Source organism: Eublepharis macularius, chromosome 8, assembly GCF_028583425.1.
Source record: "Eublepharis macularius isolate TG4126 chromosome 8, MPM_Emac_v1.0, whole genome shotgun sequence".
NCBI classification, from domain to species: Eukaryota; Metazoa; Chordata; class Lepidosauria; order Squamata; family Eublepharidae; genus Eublepharis; species Eublepharis macularius.
The window spans coordinates 85,003,333-85,028,629 of record NC_072797.1 but is presented as its reverse complement, the minus strand read 5'-3'; the positions used below and the strand labels follow the sequence as shown (position 1 = coordinate 85,028,629).

The window sequence follows — 25,297 nt, the reverse complement described above, 5'->3', positions numbered from 1 at the left end:
ATACTGAATATTACGGTTTAGCCCTCCTCTGCTGGAGCCCCACCGCTATGGGAATATCCAATCTGACCATGCACCCAATTGTTGTTATGTTGGTCTTCCAGGTCTTGGTGCTCTCCATCCATCCCTTGCTTGTTTTATTGCCCTTGTTGTTATGAACCATGATAGTTGTGTGTACATTTATGCGTACGGACTGAACCGGTCCCATGGACACTTTGCCTGCCGGACACCGCTCTGAGGCCCTCTTGTGGACTAGGGGGGGAGCGTTCCTCTCTACCTCTCGACCCACGATCTGCCTCCAGACGGCCACCTGTGGCTCCACCTCCATGAGGACTAGAAACTGTGTGCCTGACGTCTTGTCTACCAGCCCACGCTCCAGCGCTGCAGTTCAACGCAGATGTCTAGGGGAGTGCACAGACACATGGACTAAGTTTGCTTGTCTCTTGTATATATGCAACCCAGTCTCATAGCTGTGCTGTGGACTGCGCCATCTGTGATCTTTTTCCTCCCCCGGTCCCTATGGACTTATTCCAACGACTTGCCTTCTAGGAAGTGTAGTCCTATGAATTTAGTTCCCCAAGTTGTATGCCTTATGAATTGTTCTCTCAAATCCGTTTTCCTCAACTATAGTGCTTTTAGGTATTATTGTCATTATCCTTGTGTTTGTTTGTACTATGAACCACATTATGTTTTGAGTCTATGCATATTTTATTTCGTTATAAAATGTCCTCAGCTTAGCCTATGGCCATACCACCAGTACCCATGTCTCTGCTTTGCTTTTGATTTTGGCCATATATGAAATAACCATGGTTCTTATGTATGCATCTGTACCACTGTAAGCCACCTCTGAGTCTAGCCACATGGGAATGATGTTTATTCATGAATTGTGATGCGACGTCTAGTCTTGTATGATTACTTCCACCCTCTATGAGTGGATAGGTCTATGAATGAATTGTTTTGTGTTTATGAATTGCTCTTTTATGAATTGCTCTGTACCCATGAATTACTATGCATTCATGAATTGCTTTACACCTGTGTCTGGGCTTATGAGTTGCTATATACCCCTCACCCGGAAATGAGAGATGAATTGTTTCAAACCATGTATGATCTGCTTCCCGCTTTTACCTGAATGAATTGCCTTGTGTTTTTATAACCGCTGATCATTCTGTGAAATGTCTCTGCCCTTAAGTATGTGCATATGAGTTATCTTGCATATTATGAAATTGTGTATTCCTGCTTGTGCTAACGGGTGCATCTTGGAAATATGTGTGTATGTGTTTATGTACATGTGTTTATGCATACCTATATGGGTAGTTTTCCTGAGGTGGACACAGAGATGTGCAGCCCATTGGCTGATCTAAATTTTGTAATCTGGCTGTGTGGTTCTCCATACCAAATTTGCAAATGACACCTCCCCTTCCTCCCCCTTCCCTCTCCCACCTGGATGCTCGACCACCAGACGTGCCACTCTTGCTCAACAGTGAAGACATGTTCGGGGACCGACCCTCCTGAGTCGGGTGGTCCCCGAGGGGGGGAATTGTTACCGAGCAGCCCCCCTCCCTCCAGAGGCCAGCCATGAACTGGGTCTGAGTTCTACACTAAAAGACTGCAGTGCCTGTGTTCCTCTAATACACGTGTCAGTTTCATATCTGATGCTGCAACAGACTGACAGTTCCTGGACAATTGCTCTCAAAACTCTTACGTGGCACTGCCCTGCTCAAGCTTATATCTGGACTCTCCTGTGTGATGCTGCCCTGTTGCCAACCATGGACTGTGTCTTAAACGCTGCTCCCTTGCCTGCCATGAGAGCTTGCCTCACTCTGGGCTTCAGCTACGCTGCCAGCAGCCAGATGCCAGCCAGGGGAAACCTTCTGCGAGGGTGGCCAGGCGCTCCCTGGCCAGCTCCTGCCGGGAGCCTCCCTTGGGCTGACTGCCCTCACTGCCAGACAATCTGCTGGTAAGCCCTAGCCAACAGCCAAGAAGCCGAGGGGAACAGCCTGCTTTGGGAAGCCATTGCGAAGGAGCGAGCGGACCACGTACGCAGCAAGAGAATCCCACTCTCCTCCGCATTTCTTAACACCTATCCTGAATGGAGATTGATCATCAGTCAGCCAGGGCAATCAACAAGCGCACATCAAAGCAACCTTTGCACTCCGGACTTGAAGGCACCAGGATGGGCGCTGGGAACGAGCAAACGTCCCGGTTCCCCTTCCTCCTCCCCTCCCCTCTCCCCAAAAGTGTCATTTATAAATTAATCAGACTTCAAACATGGTCCAATCAAGGCTGTCCCGATGGGCTCAAACCCTTTGATTTAAGTCCTGAGAACCACGGACAGGGGCGCCAGCCCCTGGGTGCTTTGAAAGTATATAAGCTAGCCCCTCAAACCTGAGGGTGCGCGCGCGCCAGCCCCATCACACTTCCTTGCTGTCTCTCCGTGATTCCAGTGCGGGCGCTGGATCATGTCACGTCCATATCTCTGACATGCCTACTGCTCGTGAGTATGCCCTTTGTCATCGTGGGGTTCCTGCTCAGGTCTCTAATTTTCATACTCTGTATTTCTTAGATCTTGTATGTAACCTTGGATGTGTGTGTAATTTCAGGCATACATCACACTATTAGAAAATACACTTATTGATTGAACATCTGTAGTCTGCCTCTTTGTCACGGGGATTTCTGAAAATGGACCTTGGTATAGCTGGCTAGATCCGCGCTGTTTTAGTTCTGGACTGCTAAGCTAACTCCCCATCCTATTAATAGAGCAGTTCCAGTAACACAAGTGAACATTTATCAAGACAAGTTTTTAAATCTCCCAAGGCAAATTTTTAGACACAAAAATTTCTGACATCTTCCTGCAAATCTCATGGCCAGCAATAACATGCACATTTTGTATAAAAGCTGCCAATCTATCTCTTGTGTATATGTACCATTTTTACAGTGAGATTCCTTATCGGGTGATCTCATACCAGAATCTGTTTTTAATCTTAGAGAAGTTAAGAAACAGTTTGAGTGTTCAGTACAGAAAGTAAGAGTCCATTTTCTTGCCCACCTGTCCTGCATCTGAGGCCCCTGGATGTATATATATGTCACATGGATATAATATTTCATTACAGCACACAAGCATAAAACATAACTTGCATGGGCCCAGGCTAAGCTATCAATTCCTGGATTCTTTCCTACAACATTGATTGCACTCAGGGGTTTTTTCTGGGAAAAGAGGTGGTGGAACTCTCAAGAGGGAAATGAAGAAAAAATACACAGGATTCTTTGAAATAATATTACTTTCAAGCACTACTGCCAAGTATTTTGAAGAGGTTCCGGAACTCCATTCCACCGTGTTTCCCCTGAAAAAAAGCCCTGATTGCACTGTTGATCACACTGGCCTCTATGCACTGGATTTTATGCATGCTTGCCCAATTCAAAAGTTGCACTCACACATGGATGTCTAATGGCCTTGGAGACAGGACAGGTGAACAGGTAGGAAAATGGCAATATCTCTCTTCCATCATGTACAGAACGGAGACCTGGTCAGCATCTCTAAATTACACCTAAAATAGCTCTCTGATTATTTGTCCTTCAAACAAACCAAGATATATCTCCCACACCATTTGCTTCTAGCTATTGTACTCTAGCAAAATAAAAACTTAGAAAACAAAGCGTAAATTTCCCTACCTGAACTTCATCTGAAATAGAAGGGCCCCTGGCTTTGAGCCTCGCATCAACCATGCCTCCAGTAGGAGGTATTTTGTTTGGAATGCTGTTGTAATAGGGGTGTTCTGTTGCCTCACCATCGTCTTCCAACCAAAGTTCATCCAAACTTTGCATCCTATGAGAAAGAAGCTATGTTATTTTGCTTCTGAGCTTTCCCAGGCTTTCCATACCATAAGAACATTCAAGCTGTAGCAAATATACCCAGTTCCTGAATTGTTAAGCTTATTTGTTAGATCACTTACACGTATCAGCCTGATCCAAGACTTTGTGAAACTACTTGAGTTGGTGCAATAGATTTCCAGTTGGCCTATGTATCTTCAGGATTAACATAATGGACACCATTCCTAACTGATCCCTTTACACAATAGTGGTAGCTATTCCAGTTCACTATTTTCTACTCAAATATCTCAGACAAATGCATGGATTCTACCTGCATTCTGCAATCAGGTGCTTTAGCAACATATTTCATAACACTTCTTCAAAGGTTATGCACCATGTATTCATACCAACAATCCTAGCAGGATCTCCTACTGAGTGTCTCTCTATAGGAGACATCTTACACAGGGACTCACAAGTGCAGGGAGATGCAATGATAGCCGGGAGGCATAGTTTAAATTTCATCTCTCTACACTAGGGTAAAAAGACAGAACTGGCAGAGATGGCTCCTCAGAGGGCTTATTAATTTCATCTTCATGAAATTGACAGAGCCTTCAGGGAGGTGAAGATGAAATTAATAAACCCTCTGAGGAACAATATCCGTTGGTCTGTCTTTTTAAACTACCCTTGTGTAGAGTGATGAAAACTACATTTCCTGGCTAACATTGCATCTCCCTACACTTGAGCATTCCTGTTTAAGATGTCTCGTGTAGAGAAACTCTGAGGGGATCCAGTTTTTCAGGAACTTGCAATCTGAAGTCATTATCTATCTCCCTTTTCCACCTGTGAAATGTCATAGACCCAACTCATTACAGAGAAACTTATTCTTCCTCTCATGTGCACAGAGGGAGAGACGGAAGAGATACCACTCCAGTGGTATGGTGCTTGGCAACGAAATAGTTCATTATTGTGTTTCCTGTTTCACAGAAGAGTGGTTTGGAGCAGCACAAACCAAACATATAATAGCTGCCAAACATATAATCTTAGTTCTGTGGACTAGGCTAGATTTCCCAAAAATCTATTTTAAATCTTTGCAGTCAGTTGTTCTCTCTTACAAATTTGACCAGTTCATTGAGGTATTTCACCAGTTCATTGAGGAAAGAGTTCTTTCATTAAAAGAAACAGCATTTTCATTAGAAAACGTTACCTTGCTGTATCACTCACCTATCATGAAGAGCAGGAATCTTTGAGGGGCACTGCAAATATTGCTTAAACCGGAGTTCAAATGCTTGCCCTATAGTGCTGATGATATCCTGGGCCAAGCTACCACAGCATTCCAATATATGGCATGCTAAAAGTGATGGTAAAAAAAAGAAAATGTTCGAGAATACATCCTCAGATACTTCAATGCTAAGGTGTCACCCTTTATTTTATATATGGCTAAAACAACAAAAGGTATGGAATGTGAAAGTCACTGAACTAGTACGTAGAATTTCATTTTTTAAGGAGAGCGACCAAGTCATGTGAACCTTATGGGGACGAAGTCAGCTGATATCTTTGGCTCATCCACCACTACAACTCTGAATCTGATCTAGCATTCTTGAATATGTTTTACTGCTCAGTGTTATCCAAGGTGCAATGTAATATTGATTTTCTTATTTATATTTCCTGGCTAATATTTCTAGTAATTGAAAATAACTCTGCAAAGGGTGCTCGACATCCTGAGAGCTCCTGGCATGCAACATGAGCCCCATTTAATACGATCCTAAGCAGAGTTACACTCTTCTATTGAATTCAATAAGCTAAGAAGGGTGTAACTCTGCTTAGATTGGCACTGTTAGTCATTTAAGATGGACCCAGCAACAGCTTAGTTGTTGGCCTAAGCCAGTCTTTTGCAAGAAAACAGCTGCTTGTTGAGTTGCAAAAAGGATACACTTTGAAAGAGCATATTTGAACACATTCTGCTTTTTAAGGTAACAGAACCGGGGGGGGGGAGGGCAGGGGGAAGAATAATCCATTGTTCATCCCTAAAAGATGCCTAACATTATTTTTACTTGTGTAACTTGAAGCCATTTCAAGCACTGAAGAAACTGACTTGACTTGTTTTTATTATGTATGTGGCAATGCAGACTTCCAGGTTAGAAGACAGTGAGTGTGAGAGGAAGTAAAGATGTCTAGATTTAGATTTAATGGTCACTACATCCCCCACCTTCATCCAATACTAGCATGTTTTCTGTCCATAGGCTGTGGACATCACCCAGAAACAAGAGGGATGATGTTCTGCTGAGATTTGGTGGTCAAACAGTGTCGCAGGCCCTCTGGCTGCATTTAACATTGTAGCTGCTCTAATGCCTTGGCAGCCTTGGGCTGAAGGTTGAGCAGAGAGACCACCACTGCAGACTTACAGTGGGTAGCAGAGAGATGGAGCCATTGATCTGTGACCATGGGGGAAAGGACCCCTTGTTCTTACCAATGGTCTGCAACAATGTTGAAGGTCAGATGTGGCAAGAGCAGCACCCTGTAAGGTGGAAGCTGACTTGCAGCAGCACCTTCTGCATCATCAGCCTCTGTCCACAGAGGATGCTACTAGCTAGCCACGTACTTGCATACCGCTTCAAGCCCTTATAAACACATGGGTCCCCCTCTGCCATGCTCACTGCTCAATGACAGCCATTACTACTCTGATACACATCGTCGCCAGCCATTGCTGATACTGAGAGCTGTGGAGACCGTATCAGTTGGATCCCTAGATAAAAGAACACTTCTTTTCAAATTCAGTCTTCTGATCATCATCTAGATACCCTGGGCGTACAAATAATACCTGGAGACAGGAAATCAAGTGAATAATTGCATACCCTTTGTAGGGAAATGAAATTCCAATCAGCTTCAAAGGTCAGTGGGCAGGTTGAGCAAGTTACTGCCTCTGCCTGACCTACTTCATGAACTGCTGCTCTGAACTCTTTGGAGATGGGGGTGGGGTGAGATACAAATATAACAAATAGCTGAATGAAGCATGATACACATATATATCATTAAAAAGCCATTAGAAAGCTGCTGTAGCACAGTGGTTAAGTGGTTTGGCTGCGAATCAGCACTCTACTGGTTCAAATCCCACTACTGCCATGAGCTCAGTAGGTGGCCTTGGATAAGCCACTCCTCACAGCCCCAGTTTCCCAGCTGTATTGTGGGGGTAATGGTAATACTAACGTGTTCATCGCTCTGGGTGGGGCACATCTGCCTAGAAGAGCGTTATATAAATTCAGTTATTATTATAAATAGAGTATGGAGGTAACCTAATGAACATCTGAGCAGATTATATTGTCAAAAGAAAAAAGATACTGTATTTATTTATTTATTTATTTATTCATTTATTTAGAATATTCCTATGCTGCCTCTTCTGCTTCCTGCTGGAGGTGGCTTACAGTTAAAAAGCCACAGTATAAAAAAGTCCGTTTAAAAAAGAACGTAAAGTAGTACTTTACCTCTGCGATTAACAGGGTCCTTGGCCACGTATGCCACGTAGTCTGTTGTATCCTGGGGTAGGTGGGGAGTGAAAAAAAAGAGAAGCATCCGTGGTGAATTTTCCTTTAAGCGGCAATAAAGGTGCGTTGCATTTCATTTGAGTATTTGCAACTGGTTGCCTGTGCTTGGATACCATGGTGACGAGTGTGTTATAAATATCAACCAGATACCAAGATTAGATTCTACGGCTGCTAAATTAGTTGGAGAGATAAAACTCTTGCAAAGGCAACCTGCCAATGAAAGAGAGCACACTGTCTGCATGGAACAAAGATACAATCAAAACTGGAGTATCGTTTTTAACATATATGAGAAAAAAAACCACACCGAAGATAATTAAAACACGCCTGTGTATGCACACCTTTAAAGGGGTGCCCTTCTTTTTTCATCCTGATTGATGCTTGTTTTCTCAGGAGAAAGTCTGTATTAGACAAGTACAAACTACTGTAATCTTAAAGTCTTCTTGAAATTAACTTTGGCAGACATTCTGAGGATAACAGAGGAATTTGTACATTATGCAAATGCCTTGAGAATTCGGGTCAGACTTCCAAATGTGGCAGAATGAGGTGGCAGAATGGACTATACCATGTCAGACTGCAAGTGGGTTATGTTGTTTTTGTAATTCTCTCCCTCTCTGCAAATAAAAATCAGCACATCAGAGAGAAAGGCTCTAAACTACTTCTCCAAATGCTGTGCAAGTTTTTCAATTACAGGAAACAAATAATGCCTGAAATTTTTGAAAAATCTGATTCCTCCACCCGCACTCTGAATTGGTTTAGTCCATTCAACCCTCCCTCTCCCCTTCAGGGTTTGACCACTTCATTGCCACCGCTTACTGAAGCATGTCTAGACCATACCTTGGTATTATGATGTTAGCATTTGGAGGCAGACTTACCTAATATTCCTTGTCTCCAGATGAAACATAATAAATAAAGGCCCATTCCCATTTTGGAAGTATAATGATATTCAGAATCCTGTGCTGTTGTTTCTAATATATCACTTTCTGCAGTTTTTGATAAATACCATTGGGCATGGTGTGAATATTCTTGCAGAGACTCTTTTCAGCTATGATGGACAGCAGAACCCATTCTTACTACTCTTAAACTTTCAGCTAGATCACATCAAGGTCCATTTAGAGCACGACATTCTGCTTTCAATAGCAGTGGGAGAGATGCCTACAACCTATGTCCTAAATATCATCACACTGGCCTACAGGATAAAATAACATAGGGAAAAGCTTTGTTTGTAGTTTGGAGGAGCTCTTAATCCCAGATAGGGGTGCCAATTCTGGGTGAAAGATCTGGAAGTGAGTGGGGTTTGGAGAAGGAACAAATCTCAGCAGAATATAATGCTGGATGCTGGCTATCCTAGACCCAAACATACTGCTGGATAAGCTGGTGGCAGCTGTGGCCAAGAGAGCATTTTACCAGGTTCAGCTTATCTGCCAGCTGTGGCCTTTCCTGTACTGAAAAAATCTGCACATTATGCCTAGCTGAGATTACTGTAGGGCACTCTACAGAGGGCTGCTGTTGCAAAGTGTTTGGAAACTTCAAGTGTTGCACAATGCTGCTGCCAGGATGTTGACTGGAGTGGGTCGTAAGGTCTATATCAGTCCAGTCTTGACCCATCAACACTGGCTCCCAATTTGTTTCTGGGCACAATTCAAGGTGCTGGTGTTGACCTTTAAAGCCCTATATGGCTTTGGACAACATTCCTAAAGGACCACCTACTCCCTTATGAACCTATCCAGCTGTTATAGTCAGCTTCTGAGGCTCTGCTTTGGGTGCTCTCACTTTCTGAAATTAGGAGGGTGGTAAGTCAGAAGAGGACATTCTTGGGCGTGGCACCAAAACTCTGGAACTCTTTCACCAGAGAGACTTGTCTGTCCTAGGTCTGCCAACCTCCAGATGGGGCCTGGAGATCTCCCAGAATTACAACTGATCTAAGGAGATCAGTTTCCTTGAAAAAAATGGCTGCTTTGAAGGGTAGACTCTATGACATTATATCCTGCTGCAGTTCCTCCCATCCCCCAAATCTACCCTCCCCAGGATCCACCCCCCCCCCAACTCTCCAGAAATTTCCCAGCCCAGAGTTGGCAACCCTAGTCTGTCCTCTTCTGTTGCCATCTTCTGTCAGAGGGTTACTCTCATTTCCAAATTCATTGAAATTCAATTAATTTAACTGATACCTACTCTCTCCCACACCAATATGACTTCATCTTGCTATTGTGGACAATGGTATTTTTCCAGCTGTAGCAGTTAGCATCTTCTTAATTCTACATTCTTTTTTAATAATCATGTTTTAGGCCGTAGCTGTCCCTCTGGCTCCAAAAGAAACCAGCTTCCCTATCACCATGTAGTATGTATGACAATAAGTTGATGACACATAAATCCAAGTACTGGAATATCTTAATTAACTTTGGTAATGAAAGTATCTTCCTTGGAGGATTAAAGGCTATAATTAGATTTTTTTGTTTTTCTCCTGCTAAACCGTCCTAAAGGAATGACAAAGATTTTCCCTCCATTCGGGATTTCACACCGCCTCTTTCCCTGTAGGTCCCACTGATCTGTGGATTGTCTCAGTCTTGCACTGCCCAACAGGAGGTCAGGAACTGTGAACTGAGGCAGGCCACAACTCACACGAGCTCTGCCCCAGCACCAAGGTTTAAGCAGAAGGAATATTTTTTAAAAAGAATTTCAGAAAAATAAACAGAAGATACAAAATACAATTGTCATGGATGTATGTGTGTGTGTGTTATGACAACCCTACGAATTAACAACCTCCAAAATGTCCTATCATTAACAGCCTTGCTCAGATCTTGCAAACTGGAAGATAAAATGACACGTACAGGGATTGAACCTGCAACCTTGGCATTATTAGCACCATACTAACCAACCAAGTTAACTGGTCATGTCATAGTTACCTGTAATATATTTATTGGTATGTAACTTACAACAGCTTCTGAAAAAAACCATGGTATTTTGTGCTACATTTACTAGCATCAGCTGGAATAACAGTTGCCAAAGACAGGGAATTCTGCCTAAAGTGGAAACTTGGTGTCAAAAATTGTGGTTCGTGAACAAAATGTCTATAATAAGACATGAACCTTCAAAGAAGTTACAAGCTCAGAACTGTTTTGCTCAACAATGGCCTCCATTTATTGAATTTTGGAACTTTCTCTTGGAATTTGTAAGGAAAGAAGTGGTAGATTGGATTAGATTAGATTTGAGGAGAAGATCTTAGTATATATATATATATAATAACATACATATATATAACATATATATTTATGTCCACAAGAGGACATAAAAGCCTTGCCACCCCTCTCCTAGATGGGATGGAAACTGGACGAGTGATGAACTGCAAAGGAAAAGAATGGGGAAAGAGGCAATGGTAACCATACAGACGTTTCTGCATGGGGACAATTCCCTGTTGTGCATTCACAGCAGTAATGGAATACCCAATGAGGGAATTCTTTGGTTTTTCCTTCATGCCTGCCATTGCACCCCCTACCCCCCCCGCCCCTGCTGGAGGTTTGTTGTTGTTGTTGTCTTTTTAAAGTTTTATAGCAGCTAGCTACTAATTAGTAGGAGCTAGTAGTGTTTTAACCTTATAGCAATATAACAGCTACCTATTTTTAAGGTGGCAAAAACCCCTCTGGGGGAATTGCAAGCAGGAGATGCTAGGAAAGGAAAATGCCAGCACGGGGATCTAAAAATCCACAGCTTCCTATCCACATGCTGACTAAACCCACTTTGAATAAAATCTATCTAGAAAGACGTACCAAAGCAGGTATGAGAAAAATATAGAGAGGCAGGGAGAAACCCAGAAGGTCGGTGATTACACAATCCCTTCCCCACAACCCCCCCCCCCACTGTAGTTTAGGTGGAAAGAAGGAGCTAAATGTTCATGTGGAACCAGCCCAAGTGCTCGTTCTGTGTGAAGAAAGGCAGTCTATAATTATTTTAATAAATAATAAGGGGTAAATGAAAACAAGGTTTGCACCTGCAAGAAGGGATGCAAGTCATCCCTAGCCGTTACAGTCAATGAGTTACGCGCATGCACATGTGAGTGAACCACCACAGGTTAGTCACTGCACATAGAATCAAATCATACCATCTAATGTTAATATATGCAAACCTTTTCCTAGGAGACAGTTCCTACATTCCACTGAGAATCATCAGGCACTAGTAATTGACAACTGATGCATGTATACATCATTAAAACATGTCTGAAACTGGGGCCTCTCTTTATTTTTAATCCAAATACCATAGCATTTCTACTACTGTTTGCTACCTGCTAACCTATGTTATTCATTCAACAGCAGAAGGCAATGGGCATTCCTAGGATTAAAGGCACAAAAAGGAAACATTTAGAGGCAATGAACGTTACTTAATCATACCTCTACCAGTGTGGAAATTGTTCACTTAGAACATAAGATCCCATCAATTGATTTTCAGACCACCTATGCCATTTATGATCTTTTTCATGAGGTTATCATTAGCTCAATACCACTGGGAGTTCCTTTGTATGTTACAGAAGTGGCCCCAGTTAAATGGAGTGATAATGCTTTCCTTTAAATGTTCAGTGACTTTCCTTAGAGTTTAAAAGGAAATATCAAACTAGCTATGTTTACTTTCTCAACTGGAGCAAGCTAAGATTCAGATACGTGCTGGTACAGCAGCCTTTGACATTAATACCACAAGACAACAACCAAAAATACTCACCACGTCTACTCCAGATGCAAAGGAAATAGACTGCATATGATGGTTCGCTATAATCTGTAGAGAGTTCAGAAGAGGATCCATATGAGTGTGACATGCCGCCTGCCTAGCAATCTATTTTTCCTTTATAATGGTGTTTTTGAAGTATGTATATAGTAGGAATGTGTATTTGTTTATTAACTAATGAAGAATGAAACAAAAAAGTCTATTTGTTACTGTCGTTATAATAACTAAAAGAAACAGGAAAGCTAAAGACATTCGTTCATATTCATTATCCTGACATCTGGCTATGAAGTTTAGGAAGCTCAAGCAGAGTTCCGATTCAGAGGGAGGGGGAAAGCACTGAGAGAGAAACTGGCGGAGATTCTTGTGAATCATTACAACCAAGCAGATCTTGCACCAAAATAGATTTTTATTCTTGATAAGTATTTCTTTCCCAGTGTTTCCACCAATCATCAGTGCTACCTTGCTACTATTACTATGAAGTAGTATTGTTATTTTTATATCTTTGTATGTTTTTAAAGATCAGGTTTTAAAGATGTGTTTTTCTGTTAATGGTTTTATAATGTGATTTTAGAATATATTTTTTAATTTGTTAGCTACCATGGTGGCCTTTATGAGGGCAGAAAGGCAGAATATAAATGTTCTTAAATAAAATGAATAAAATAATATTACTTTCGCTTTTCCATTTATTATTTTCTTAGAAGTCAATAGTCGGCTGCCCCAGAGGCAAGTGCAAAGTGAGGAAATGTTTTGATTGGAACTTCTGGATGCTAGACAGCAAAAGACTATGTGGGAGAAAGAGAAGAGGCAAACATTTTGTTTGCACAAACATCCCCTCCGATGTCAGGAAGTACTACAAACTGGGGAGAACAGAAGTTGCGTTTGTCTTCCCAGATGCCTAGCAACAGCTTCTCAATAATGAAGGAGAATGGAGGGAAAAAGTCACACACCAACGTCATGGAATGGGGGGAAGAGCTGAGCAATGCCCACACACACCGAACCTTCTCTATCACCATCTTCAGTTGTGCTGCTGTCAGTATCTGTAACCTTGAAGCCATAAGCGTCATCAACTGCTGATCTCTATGAATAGCCACTATTCCATTACATTGAGGGCTTTGAGAATATTGGCAGATGTATGCTTCTGGTCATGATCCTGTCCCCTGCCATGTACTAACTCTTCCTGCCTCCTCCAGCTACCACCAGTCAGGAATAGGAAGGTGTGCTGGACAGCTGGCTATGCTGGATGTTGCTGGTGCAGTGCAGTGTGTGATCCTCTTCTCGAGAAACCTGCAGGCTCACCCAGTTTGACTGATAAAGAAACGGTACCATGTTCCTGCTAAATGTGGCACCTGGCAGTATTTTTTTACTGAGCAGGGCAAGGCTGCCTATTCAGCACAATCATCTCACCAGTGTACCTACTGATTGTGATTGCTGCCAGTTACTGGGTTTGCAGCAGCATACAGTTATCAAGTGTCCATTATGCCACAAGTTGCCATAAGTTGTGAGATGCTCTGTCACCTTCTTTCCCTCCCAGACAAAAGCAATCTTATAACTGGAGATTCTCCTACAGACAGAAGTGCTCCCATATAGCAGTTTCAGGTAGATGGCCATGTTGGTCTGCAGCATTTGAGTCCAGTAGTACCTTAGAGAACAACATGATTTCCCAGTTATAAGCTTCTTCAGATACAGGAAGGAGATCCCTGAATTTTATATCCCAGTAAGGAGGTGGGAGGGATGAAGCCAAAAAAAGGAGACATGATGGATAGATGCAATGCAGCTAATTAGAGCAGAAATTAGCATCTGTAGTGAGATAAGAATCCTATGTCTTTATTCAACCTCAGGTTCATTCTGTGCAGAGTAGGGATTCAAACCAGTTCCTAGAACAACATGAACAATGAATGACTAAAGTCATGAATCTCTGAACTTTGAGTCACAACGTACCCATATGGCAGCCCCCCATGCTCTCATGTTGGCTCTTGTGTTCTAAACTAAAAATACTGGGCTCTTGCAAGGCAGGAAGGCTTGTTATGCTACCACAGTCTGACTCCTGGGAGCACAGCTGGAAGTCCTTCACCTAGGAGCACAGCTGGAAGTCCTTCACACAAGCTGCTTGCTGTGCTAAAAGATAGTTTGCATGGAATACACATCCATTCATCTCCCATTCAGAACCACCACTGAGATGCCCCTTTGGGTCAGAGACCCTACTGAGCAAATAGCCAACATAAATGATTCAACATATTTTTAACGAAGATGAAAAAGGTGGCAAGAAAGGTTCCTCAAACTCACACTATTTTTTGTGGATGCTCAGTCCTGTTCAGTAAAAAAAGAAGAAACATTTTACTTGCTTAATCTGGGTTTGGGTGCCCGTTTCATTTTTATTCTCATACTTTTAAAAAAATCTGTTTGGGAAAAACCATACAGTAGTAATAGCTTACTTTGTCTGAAGATAAATCCTGTGAAAAGAGGAGTTAAAGACTGACTGAAGTTTCACTATATGGGAAAACACTTTGTTGTTCCTAATCATTCATTTTATAATATCAAGAGTCAGGAAATGCTAGTGTATGAGTAGTTATATTGACTTGAATTAATTTGCTTTTGTGGAAGTGTTCATAGAATTAGATGAGGACTTGTACAGAAATAATCAGGCAGGTTACAAGTGATAAGAAACATGGAAATGTAACAATGGTGGGCTTGGAATCACCCACCTGTTTAGAATCAGGTGTCATCAGATTTAAGCTAGTCGTAGATATATTCAGAGTTATGTTCATTCCTGCAAACTGAAGGTTGCTCTTCCCCAAGATACTAGAGAGAGCTTTACTGGGTGGCTGTAAAAGGAGAAAGAAAAAAAATCACGTCTGAGAACTGTATTGACATTTGATGGCACCGTGCCCCACATGGTGTAAATTGAAGCCTCCAAGGTTTACTAGTTGAGACTGAGACTGATTTTAATCAACGTTCTGCATCTGTCTGGAGTTAGCAAAAGATCTATGCAATTAGAAAAGAAAGGAAAAGTAGTAGAGAAAAGAAAATGAAGATTGTTTCTGTTGAAATGAGAGAAGAGAGGACCAAGCTAAACATGACTGGGAGGGGCTCATTCATACTGTTGTCACTCTAATTAATCATGGGGTGAGGGGCTGTTAACAAAGTAGAGCTAAGGGGTGAGGGGAGATGAACCCAGTCCCCTCTCACCTTGCCTCACTGCTTTCAGCACTTGATTCCCACCCAGTTCACTTCTGGTATCATAGCTGGGTTGTGAGGAAAAATGCCAGAAGCATTGTGGCATAGTGAGGAAAGATGAGGGAAGAACTGTCACCTGGAAACCAGACCACTTTATATCAGTCCATGCAGCTGCTGTTTTCACATGGAAAACCATCAATATGGAAAGATTATCCAACCGGCTAGGACCGTTTGGTCCTTTTGGTCCTTCTGCTAACTTTGAAAAAATGACTCCAACAACATAGTAAGCCGATCCATGTGAACAGTTGCCAAGTGATAACAGCTACTATGCAAAGACTTCAAATTGTTCTCACTCCATGTGCTATCTGTAGCAGGTTAACCATCCCAAAGTGGCTTTCTCTATCACAAAGTTTCATAGGCATTAGCAGGCTTTCCCAAAGGCATGAAGGAAATTAAAAAATAAGATTAACTAGGTGAAAAGTAAAGGGGATAGGAATACTGAGTGCTAGAATATAAATACAGTAATGTACAACCTTTGTATAGACATGACTACTAAACCTCAGTACAAAACATAGTCCAATGGAAGACCAATCTTTCTTTCTCTAGTGAAAGAATCTCCTTGACAAGTACAGTCACGTCTTTGAATGCATTCCTGTTCTGCAACCTCTCATTGCAATCATCTTTCACATTTCTGTTCAAATACAGGAACCCTTAGGTCAGTGATGGACTGTCCAGTGAAACTGAAATGCACTCCCACAGGGTTCCAGATTGAAGCCAGAATTATAGGCTCCAGAAACACCTGTGGAAAGAATGCTGTCAGACAAGAAAAAGTAGATATACATGGTGAAAGAGTGTACAGTTGCCAGTTCCTGACCTAGAGGTAATTCTTCTTGTTTTCACAGCTTTGTGGACATAAGGAAATGTAACACAAGAAGGTTCCGACTCTGAAGAAAGTTTTTGTGGCAAGCACAATAAATGAACAATCTCCATACTCTGGCAAAAATCTCAGACAGATAATTTCAACATCTGCTTTCCATATATGATTGGATATGGACAATGATAGTAACCAAAGTTCGCGCATGCATTTTCATCACTATATAAATTAGCAAGGGATGCAAAACAGCCATTGGAGATAGTTTTTGTTCCACCTTCAACAGAATACATTAAAATGGATGATCATCAAAGAAACATCGTGATGATGATACATTTTTATTTTTCTATTTATTTATATTTACTTCACTTATACCCCACCTTTCTTCCCAAAGGGGACCTAAACTAGGTTACACCATTCTCTTCTCCATTTTATCCTGTGATGTTGCTTAGACTGAAAGTGTGTGACTGAGCCAGGGTCACCCAGCAAGCTTCCATGGCAGAGGGGGATTCAAACCCGGGTCTCCCAGATCCTACTCCAACACTGTAAGCATTACATCACATTGGCTGTAACATTTGACCTGTACTACCAGTAAAATGATCTTCGCATTCAAGAAAAATCACATGGGGCTCTACTGCTTAAGAAAGCCAATCAGAGATCCTCATGAGTCTAGGGGGGGAAACCTAGCATGGAAGAGAGAAGGGTTCTGACCCAGCCTTCTTTCTGACATGTTGGGTTTTATGTGTAGGAAAGGTTTTCTGGAGGAACACAGGGGGAATATTCAATCCTGTGATCCCCGTCTGCCTTGTGAATGGGCAAGTTCAAAGGGACATACAATTCTTCCGAGTGTATAGTTATCTCTTGTTGGGAAGGAGCATTCTCTCTCATTTATTTCTTTATGCAAAATATTAATATTATGGCTCTACATTTTAAAAAATGCCCAAGGCAACTCACAATCATCAATAATCTCTTTAAAACTCCACCTTTAGCTACATACAAAGGAAAATTCCTAATTTATACTGCAAATATGTCTTGAATATCACCTATTATATCTGGTACAGAAAGTTGCATGTGAAGATCCAGACTCAGATCTCTGATCAGTAATGCCTTAGACAAGTGGTAATTCCTCATTCTCTCTCCACCATCTGTTCCTTTGCTATATTAATAAAAGACATCTAGTTTGTAAATCACTCAGCATACACAGTGTTGTAACAAATAATTAATAATAGCTCTATTGGTTAGGGTTGAGGTTATCTGTCCTTACTTTGGAGCACATCAAAGAGTCTCTCTACATAAGATGAATTACATGAGGATGCTCAAGTGAAGGGAGATGTAATGTTAGCCAGGAAGCCAAGTTTTAAAAGACAGATTGGAAGGCTCTGTCAGTTTCACCTCTCTAGGGCTGGCGAAGTTGCTCCTCAGAGGATTTGTTTATTTCCTCTTTGCCTCCCTGAAGGCTCTGTCAATTTCACTTCCCCTTCAGGGAGGGGAAGAGAAAATAAACAAACCCTCTGAGGAGCAATCTTTGCCTGCTCTAGAGAGATGAAATGGACAGAGCCTCTCAATCTGTCTTTTAAAACTTGGCTTCCCAGCTAACATTGTGTCTCCCTTCACTTGAGCATCCTCATGTGATTCATCTTATGTAGAGAGACTCTTAGTCTCAGGAAGAAAAAGTAACAGCTTGTCAAATCAGAGTAGATTTATCAGCTCTATGTAGGCTATCTAGGCTGGACCTGGAGGTGGAGTGAGGAAGATGTAGGTTTGGGTTAGGAAATTGAAAAAATATAACATATTTACTATGTTGTATGGGGAGGGAGGATTTGACCAGTGAGATTTTCTGCCTCAAGCATCACTCCTTTCTCATAGTACTTAGCTTGGGCTAAAAGGTGATGAAATACAAGATTTGTGAAGAAATCTTTCTTATGGAAGGCTTGGTCAGATAAGAGAATTTGGTCAATTGATAGGTAATGATGATGAGTTCTTGTCATTTTTCCAACTGAGGTCTAAATATAATTTGCCAGATTCTGCTGAATGGCAATATTTACAACTGCAATATTTGCTGGTATCCAAATATAGTCCAATAGCTTTGAAAACTTCAGAATCTCCCCCACTTCTGGAGATCCTTATTCAGTCAATACAGCAAGCAAAACCTACAATATCAGTATATAAATATTTGAGGTTGATTAATAAATATGATACACAGAGCCTTAGAGATGAATAGAATAAATATCTGGAGTGTCCAATTTTTCTAAATTAATGAGGTAAGGCTTTAAGCCATATACCCCATCGCTACTATGGATCTTAAATTGTAACTTATTCAGAAAAAAATTATGTTTAAAGGTATATTGGACACCACAGTGTCTTTTTACTAAAGGTTTAAGCACAGTGTCTAACTAATACTTTGGAAATGATTAGCCATTCAGCCCTTTTGGGATTAGTCATATTAATTCTGTGTTAGGAAACTCATTTATTTTTGAGACTATTAATGTCCTGTTAAATGACTTGCCTGTCTCTCGGAATCTAACTGATGGTCAACAAAAATGGACCCTCTGTGCCCTTACAGTTGCTAAAAGACTTATACTTCAACATTGGAAAGACAAAAGCCCATCTCCTGTAAATCACTGGGTTGAAGACCTTATAAACTTATCAATATGTGAATGTATCACATGTAGAAGGCAAGAGCGCATGGACTTATTTTATATATTTGGAAATTTTTTATAGATACCTATGTATTCATTTGCCAATAGTGTTTTTGTAGCCAGCACTATTTCTTTTATTCCTCTTCTGTTTGCTTTTTTATTTTTTTCTGTTTTGCACTAATAAAATATTTTTTTAATTTTTTAAAAATTTATTTATTTATATGAAGTCCTTGGGAGAGGACCGGGTTTCGTATCTGGATTTATGTAACGTAAGTGTGAAAACAGGACTAAAACAACATAGTACATTTGAGATGAAGTGTAGATGACTCTCCAGTTGGCGTAAGCTGCAACTGCCTCTTCCTAGGCTGAGCTGAGGTAATACAATCAGCTTATCAAGGAAACAAAACAAATACCTTTCTTTTTTTGAAGGCTCCTTTGGCACCTGGCACAGCTTCACAAACAAGGCTGATCGCTTCCCTGGAGAGGGAGAAAAAAAAAGGCTATGGCTATGCTTGATCCTTGGTTATTTTTAGGAATGGTTCTGGAAGACACTGGTATAAGTCTATACTGGAAACTAGATTTTTGCATTACATCAAACAAGAAGTCAAGCCAGACCAAGAATTTTCTGCACAGTTCTTTGTGCTACCAAGGGTTCACCAGATGTATTTAATTTCAAAATAGACTTAACAGCCCAGTGCAGGACAGCATATGAACATTTCTTGTGGAACAATACTACCAAAATTGAATAATGATGTACTAGATTGAACAATCTTGTTTATTTTCATTTAGACATCATTTTTCATAAATAGAGGCTGCAGATCTGAACACTCTTATTAGAGAGTAAGTCCAACTGAGCAACTCAACAGTACTTCTGAGCATACATACATTGCACTGAAATTGCACTGAACTGAACTGAAAACAAGGTGCTTCACACATTGCAAAGGATTCCATCTTATTAAAACTAGCTCCCATTTACAGTCACTGATTGGAACAACAAAATTCCAAGATACTTTAAAATGCCATCTATAAATGAGGTAAACTGTCCTGGGCCAATTCAGGCAACTATCCATAAATACAAACCACACAGGAATATATAGGTCATGTAAATCAGTACTGAATCTGGTTATCACTTAGATGCTGGCTATGATCTTTAAAGCCCTTCACAATCTGGAAGCAACATATGCATTTTTTATTTATATCTATGTTATTTATAATCTGCCTTTTCTCACTGAGACTCAAAGCAAATTACACAGTGTAGGATTAATGTGATCAATGGCTGCAACACCAAACAATACCATGAGGTATGGATAGCAGAAACCCAAATACAGAGCCAAAACAAAATGTTATGGAACTTTCTTTAAAGTACTCTGCTTTAATTTTATTTTTCATAACAGCTGTTACTCTCCATTATTCAATCAAGACACTAAACTGTGATCAATGAAGAAATATGAGTTTTATTACATTTATTTAATAAAGCTCAGATACAGATGCCCTCATTATGACATATGCATGAAGATCAACCATAGTAGAGAATATTATATACTTTCCAAAGTTAATTGTTTACAGAAAAGAGATAAAATTGTTATACAAAACTAGATACAAACAATTCTTCAGAATCAAATTCTTCAGGAGACATGGCACAAAACAGGCCTGATTGACAAGACAGTAAACTCTCTCTGTAATATAAACATGCTACATGCCACATAGGAATTTTGGGTGTCTTCCTGAGAGGGTGTTTATCCAAGGGAAATTCTAGGGGACAAAGTCAAAACAAGAGAGATACTGTCCTTGCAACAGGGCTTTCTAACCTTACTTAACCACAGTGTTTGAAACTGTGTCAGAAGGAATCTGCTTACAAGAAAAAGCTTTTCCCTTCTGTGCGAAAGGTCAACTTCAATAAATGCGCATACATAGGTCTTTTAGAATGGGGTCACAGAAATTCCCTATCATAAAACATAAGTAATGTGACATGACATAGTAAACAAATGGAAACTAACCAGGAGGAGCATACCTAGAACAATAGATAATACCCATTAGTATAGTCTAGAGTCTCTTTGTCACAAGTATTTGTTTGGTTGTTTGTTTATGTCATTTATAGTCCGCCTTTCTCACTGAGATTCAAGGCAGATTATCTAGTGTGAGATTAATACAATCAGTATCAAGGACATTTCCATACAGTGTCAAGGACATTTCCATAAACTATGTCATAGGATAAATAAATACAAGTTTACAAAGACATAGCATTAGCAAGAATACAGAGTTGGAGAATTGCTGAAACAGAACATAATTAGTTGTAGGACTGATATTAGACAACATGAAATACAGGTAAGTATATGGGAGTACAAATTTAAAACCATTTCCTCTGAGCCATTTCCTTATAGCACATCCCTATTATCTGTGTAAAAAACCTCTCCTGAATAATTTAGATTTGCTTACTTTGCAGAAAGCCAAGAGAGTGGGAGCTTTCCTTCAGGTAGTGAGGGGCCCCTGTTCAGATGAGCTGAGCTGCCATGCTGGAGCATAGGCAGTCACACAGATATAAGGGACCAAGCCCATGAAGGGCTTTGTATGTGATCTTGAACTGAGACTGATAACTGATGGGTACTAGCCAGTGAAGTGACTGCAGAATGGGGGTAATATGCATGCTCCACAAGAACCATCTCCTCCCATATGTTCCTGAGCAACAACAACAGCAACACCTGCTGGCTGTTTCTCCGCTCTCGTGGCCTATCTAGCATTGACAAGAGGTAGGGCTGCCAACCTCCAAGTGATGCCTGGTGATTTCCTGGAATTACTCTTGATCTCCAGATTACAAATCTGCTCCCCTGGAGAAAATGGCTGCTTTGGAGGGTGGATTGTATGACATTATACCCCTTCCTTCCCCAGGCTCCACCTTCAAATCTCCAGGAATTGCCCATTCCAGAGTTGGCAAGCATAACCAGAGCCAGGGCCTTCTCCATTATGGCTCTCAAACGGTGTAATGGGTTCCCTGAAGAGGTGAGGGGAGCCCCCTTTTGGAGATCTTTAGAAGGCTTGCAAGGCTTGCTTGTTTACCACAATTTTTGAGGGGGTATGAATAGCAGGCATCTTTTAAGGCAGGGAGGTATTGGGGAAGGTTTATTTGGTTTTATTCGGTTTTGTTTAGTTATTATTTGTAAGCCGCCTTGAGCCTAAAGCAAAAGCAGGGTATATGTATTTTAATAAATAAAAATAAAATGTTTTTTCATGTATCATATTGCCATCGGTCCATATAGTAATACATCTGAAACTAAACTGAAGCATTATCTATCCCATTTTAGCCTACCCTTCTTCTGAGGGAATCAGGGTAGTATACAAGGGTCTCCCTCCCCATTTTATGTTCACAATAATTCTAATTTTTGAATTTGAAAGGCTGTCATTTCAATATTTGAAAGGCTGTCATTTGGAAAAGGGCAAGGAGCTGTTCTAGTTGACAGCAGAGGGTAGGACCCGAAGCAATGGGCTTAAATTACATGCAGGAAGGTACTGGCTGGATATTAGGAAAAACTTTTTCACGGTCCGAGTAGTTCAAAACTGGAATCAGCTGCCTAGGGAGGTGGTGAGCTCCCCCTCACTGGCAGTTTTCAAGAAGAGGCTGGATGAATGCTTGTCAGAGATGCTTTAGGCTGATCCTGCACTGAGCAGGGGGGTTGGACTACATGGTCTGTATGGCCCCTTCCAATTCTATGATTCTATTCTGTTCAAACTCAGGTTATCTAAGGCTTTTTCCAACATTACACCATACTAGATTAGGATACCAACATCTCATCATCTTGAAAGTGCTGATTCCCCGCTATCCCTAAATTATAATCAAGCTTAGAGTTCAAATTTGGAATGAAGATAGTCGCTCCATTTCCTATCCTATATAAGAGCTCTCCCCCTCCTGATTTCCAGAACATATCAGGGATGAATAAAAAAATACTTTAAAAAATACTTTTTACATTATCATGTCATGTGCTTACTGTTTAATATCATATCAATATAGCTAGTTTTCAACATGGCCCCATCAAGAATTTGGGGGCATTAACAGTGCACTGCAATGGCCTGTTCCAGGCTGATGCAGGTTGATTCGAGCCCAGTCCGGGACGGTTCTTGCCAAATCAGCTCAAATTGGGCTACTGTGGAGTTAGGGAGCACTCCCATGCTCCACAGCGGCTGGTTCCAGGTCGATTTGAGCCCAATCCAGGCCTGAATCAGCTGCTGCACTCTGCAGCGGCCCAGTCCAGGCTGAAGCAGTCCAAATCCAGCCCAATTTGCCCCCCCCCCCGAGCACAGGAATGTTCCCGGGGAAGCCAAGCCCTACGCAATGATGTCACTTCCTAGAAGTGACATTATCGTGCAGGCTCAGGAACACACACACGCAATAAGGTAGGTGCCAGGTCCCCTCCCAAAATGATAAATGGAAAGCCTGTAGCTTTAAGAATCAGATGCCCTTTGTGACCATTGCTAGGCAACCACAACAGTATTGCCAGACTTCAAACCTTGATTTCAGTCAGTAAAAGGCAGAAGGAGGGGGAAGGGCCCTTTTCAGGGCTGTTTTGGCCTTTGAAGAAGGACTCATTGAGGCCAGACCTGGTAGCTACATCACTTGATCTGCATGGCTCTTCCAGGCCTGACTGCTTGTTCAACAGTAGCTCCCCCACAAAACCCAGTGTATGTAGAGGTTTCAGACTCAAATCTGAGAGATCCAGGTTCAAATCCCTACTCTACCATGGAAGCTTACTGGGTGATCTTGGGCCCAACCTACCTCACAGGTTATTACAAAGATAAAATGGAAGAAAAGGGAATGATGTGAGCTGCTTTGGATCTCCATTGTGGAGAAAGGTGGAGTATAAACAAAATAATAAATGTAGCTCAAGATGGAGGTCAAATAAAGGGCAAGTGTGTGGGAAGGAGAGAAGGAAGCAGGGAAAGGTGAGGATATGTAGAATATCAGGAGGAGGAAAAGATGAAAAAGTATGGGGAGGGGATACAGATAACACTCTGCTATCCCCCACAAGTCCTTGCAGGTTCCCCACAATGCAACTGGACCCAGGTCAGCCGGCTCCATACAACTTGGTCGGAGTTTTCACAGGAAGAGGCTGCCAGGGAGAAGGAAGGAAGGAAAGCCGAAGGCAGGAGGGCAGATAAAAGTATGTTGGGTGGGAAGGAAGTGGTAAAAAGGGGAGATGCTATAGGGGTTGACAAGGAAGGAAAAGAGAAAATAGTGAGGGAGGTTGAATGAGATGCCCCCTGCAAGTCCTTGTGGATTCTCCACTTGTATATAAATAACAACCTGGTCTTCTAAAGATCTTGGGAAAACACAACTGGAGTTTACAAAGAAAGCATTCCCAGTGCTTCGAAGATGCCAACAGCTATCATAGACAACTGAACAAGGTAGTAGAATGATACAATGCTGAGAAAGAGGAACAGTTAGGAGTCTGTCACAATATTCTGCTATATGTGTAGCCTAGGTTTTATATTCCACCACCCCAACAGCAGCGTTTCTATTTTTGTGGGGACAGAGTACCCAGTGATCTGCTACCTTCTAGCATCCTAGAGATATGTAACAATCTATCTATGTACTATCAAGCTGTCAGTTCACATTAGATTAGTCAGCTTCTTCCCAGATTCATGGGAGACTGCTTGCCCCCCAAAATAACCAACCCTTGCAAACCTGAGCATTATACAATTGATAATATAACCCGAGCAGTATACAGTTGATAATATGGTAAGCAGGTCAAGAATAAAAATGCCAATGGTCATTTCTGTACTATCCACAAATAAGTCAGTAATTCCAGTATTTTTGACACGAACCAAAGACCAGAAAATTCATGTTATATGCACATGCCTGTAAATCAAAGCAGAATATAATAGATGGCCCACATTCTTTGCTCTTTGAGTTCTTGCTTAGATGGATATGTTTATTTTGGACAAGCAGTTCAAACAACAGCTGTTGGAATGTATTTGCTGCACCTCATCTTACCTGGTAATTTGTGTTCTAGTATTGAAGTCAAGAGATCTCATAGAGCGTAGAACCTCTATACATCCCAAATACTATAGGAAGAAAGAAAATTTAAAATGTATATTATAAGCATAATTGAAAACAGCAATATAAAAGAAATTTTAAAATGCAATATAAAGCCACAGTCTATCCCTATTAAGCCCTGTGCTGACATTTACTACACCCTTTGCCAGGCACGCTGCCACATTGTTGGGTACCTTGCTATGCCCAGCTGTTACAAACAAAAAAGTTCCTTTCACAACTAACAAGGAGATACGAAGTTAGGGCAGTTGGGTTAGCTGGGTTTTATCCACAGTTTGGGCATTCCACTAGGTGTTCAACTGGCCCATCATCTGATCAGGATTCATAAGTTTAAAAGAAAAATAATCAAGTCTCCAGGCTTTCCAGTTTGAGAATAGAAAGCAAAATGTGAATACAGTTTTCTGCTTAATTTGTGTACAGCCCATACCATGTTCCCTTTTTTGTAGCCAATGAAAGCTAGAATTCATGGCTGCAATTGACAGACCCTGCAGCAGGAACTGGTAGCTTGATTCGTGTTTTC

At 41.2% G+C, this 25,297-nt stretch overlaps 1 protein-coding gene across 1 annotated transcript in view; it reads right to left on the bottom strand.

Annotated features, from left to right (window-relative positions):
* The window catches only part of SHC3 (SHC adaptor protein 3), a 71,385-nt gene that overhangs the window by 29,977 nt on the left and 16,111 nt on the right, over window positions 1-25,297 (bottom strand). The window contains exons 2-8 of the mRNA XM_054987668.1: window positions 24,718-24,788; window positions 19,148-19,211; window positions 14,753-14,872; window positions 12,048-12,101; window positions 7,284-7,335; window positions 5,026-5,152; window positions 3,667-3,820 (exon numbers count right to left, since the gene is read on the bottom strand). Coding sequence (XP_054843643.1) covers window positions 3,667-3,820; window positions 5,026-5,152; window positions 7,284-7,335; window positions 12,048-12,101; window positions 14,753-14,872; window positions 19,148-19,211; window positions 24,718-24,788 — 642 coding nt within the window. The remainder of the gene's footprint in view (window positions 1-3,666; window positions 3,821-5,025; window positions 5,153-7,283; window positions 7,336-12,047; window positions 12,102-14,752; window positions 14,873-19,147; window positions 19,212-24,717; window positions 24,789-25,297) is intronic.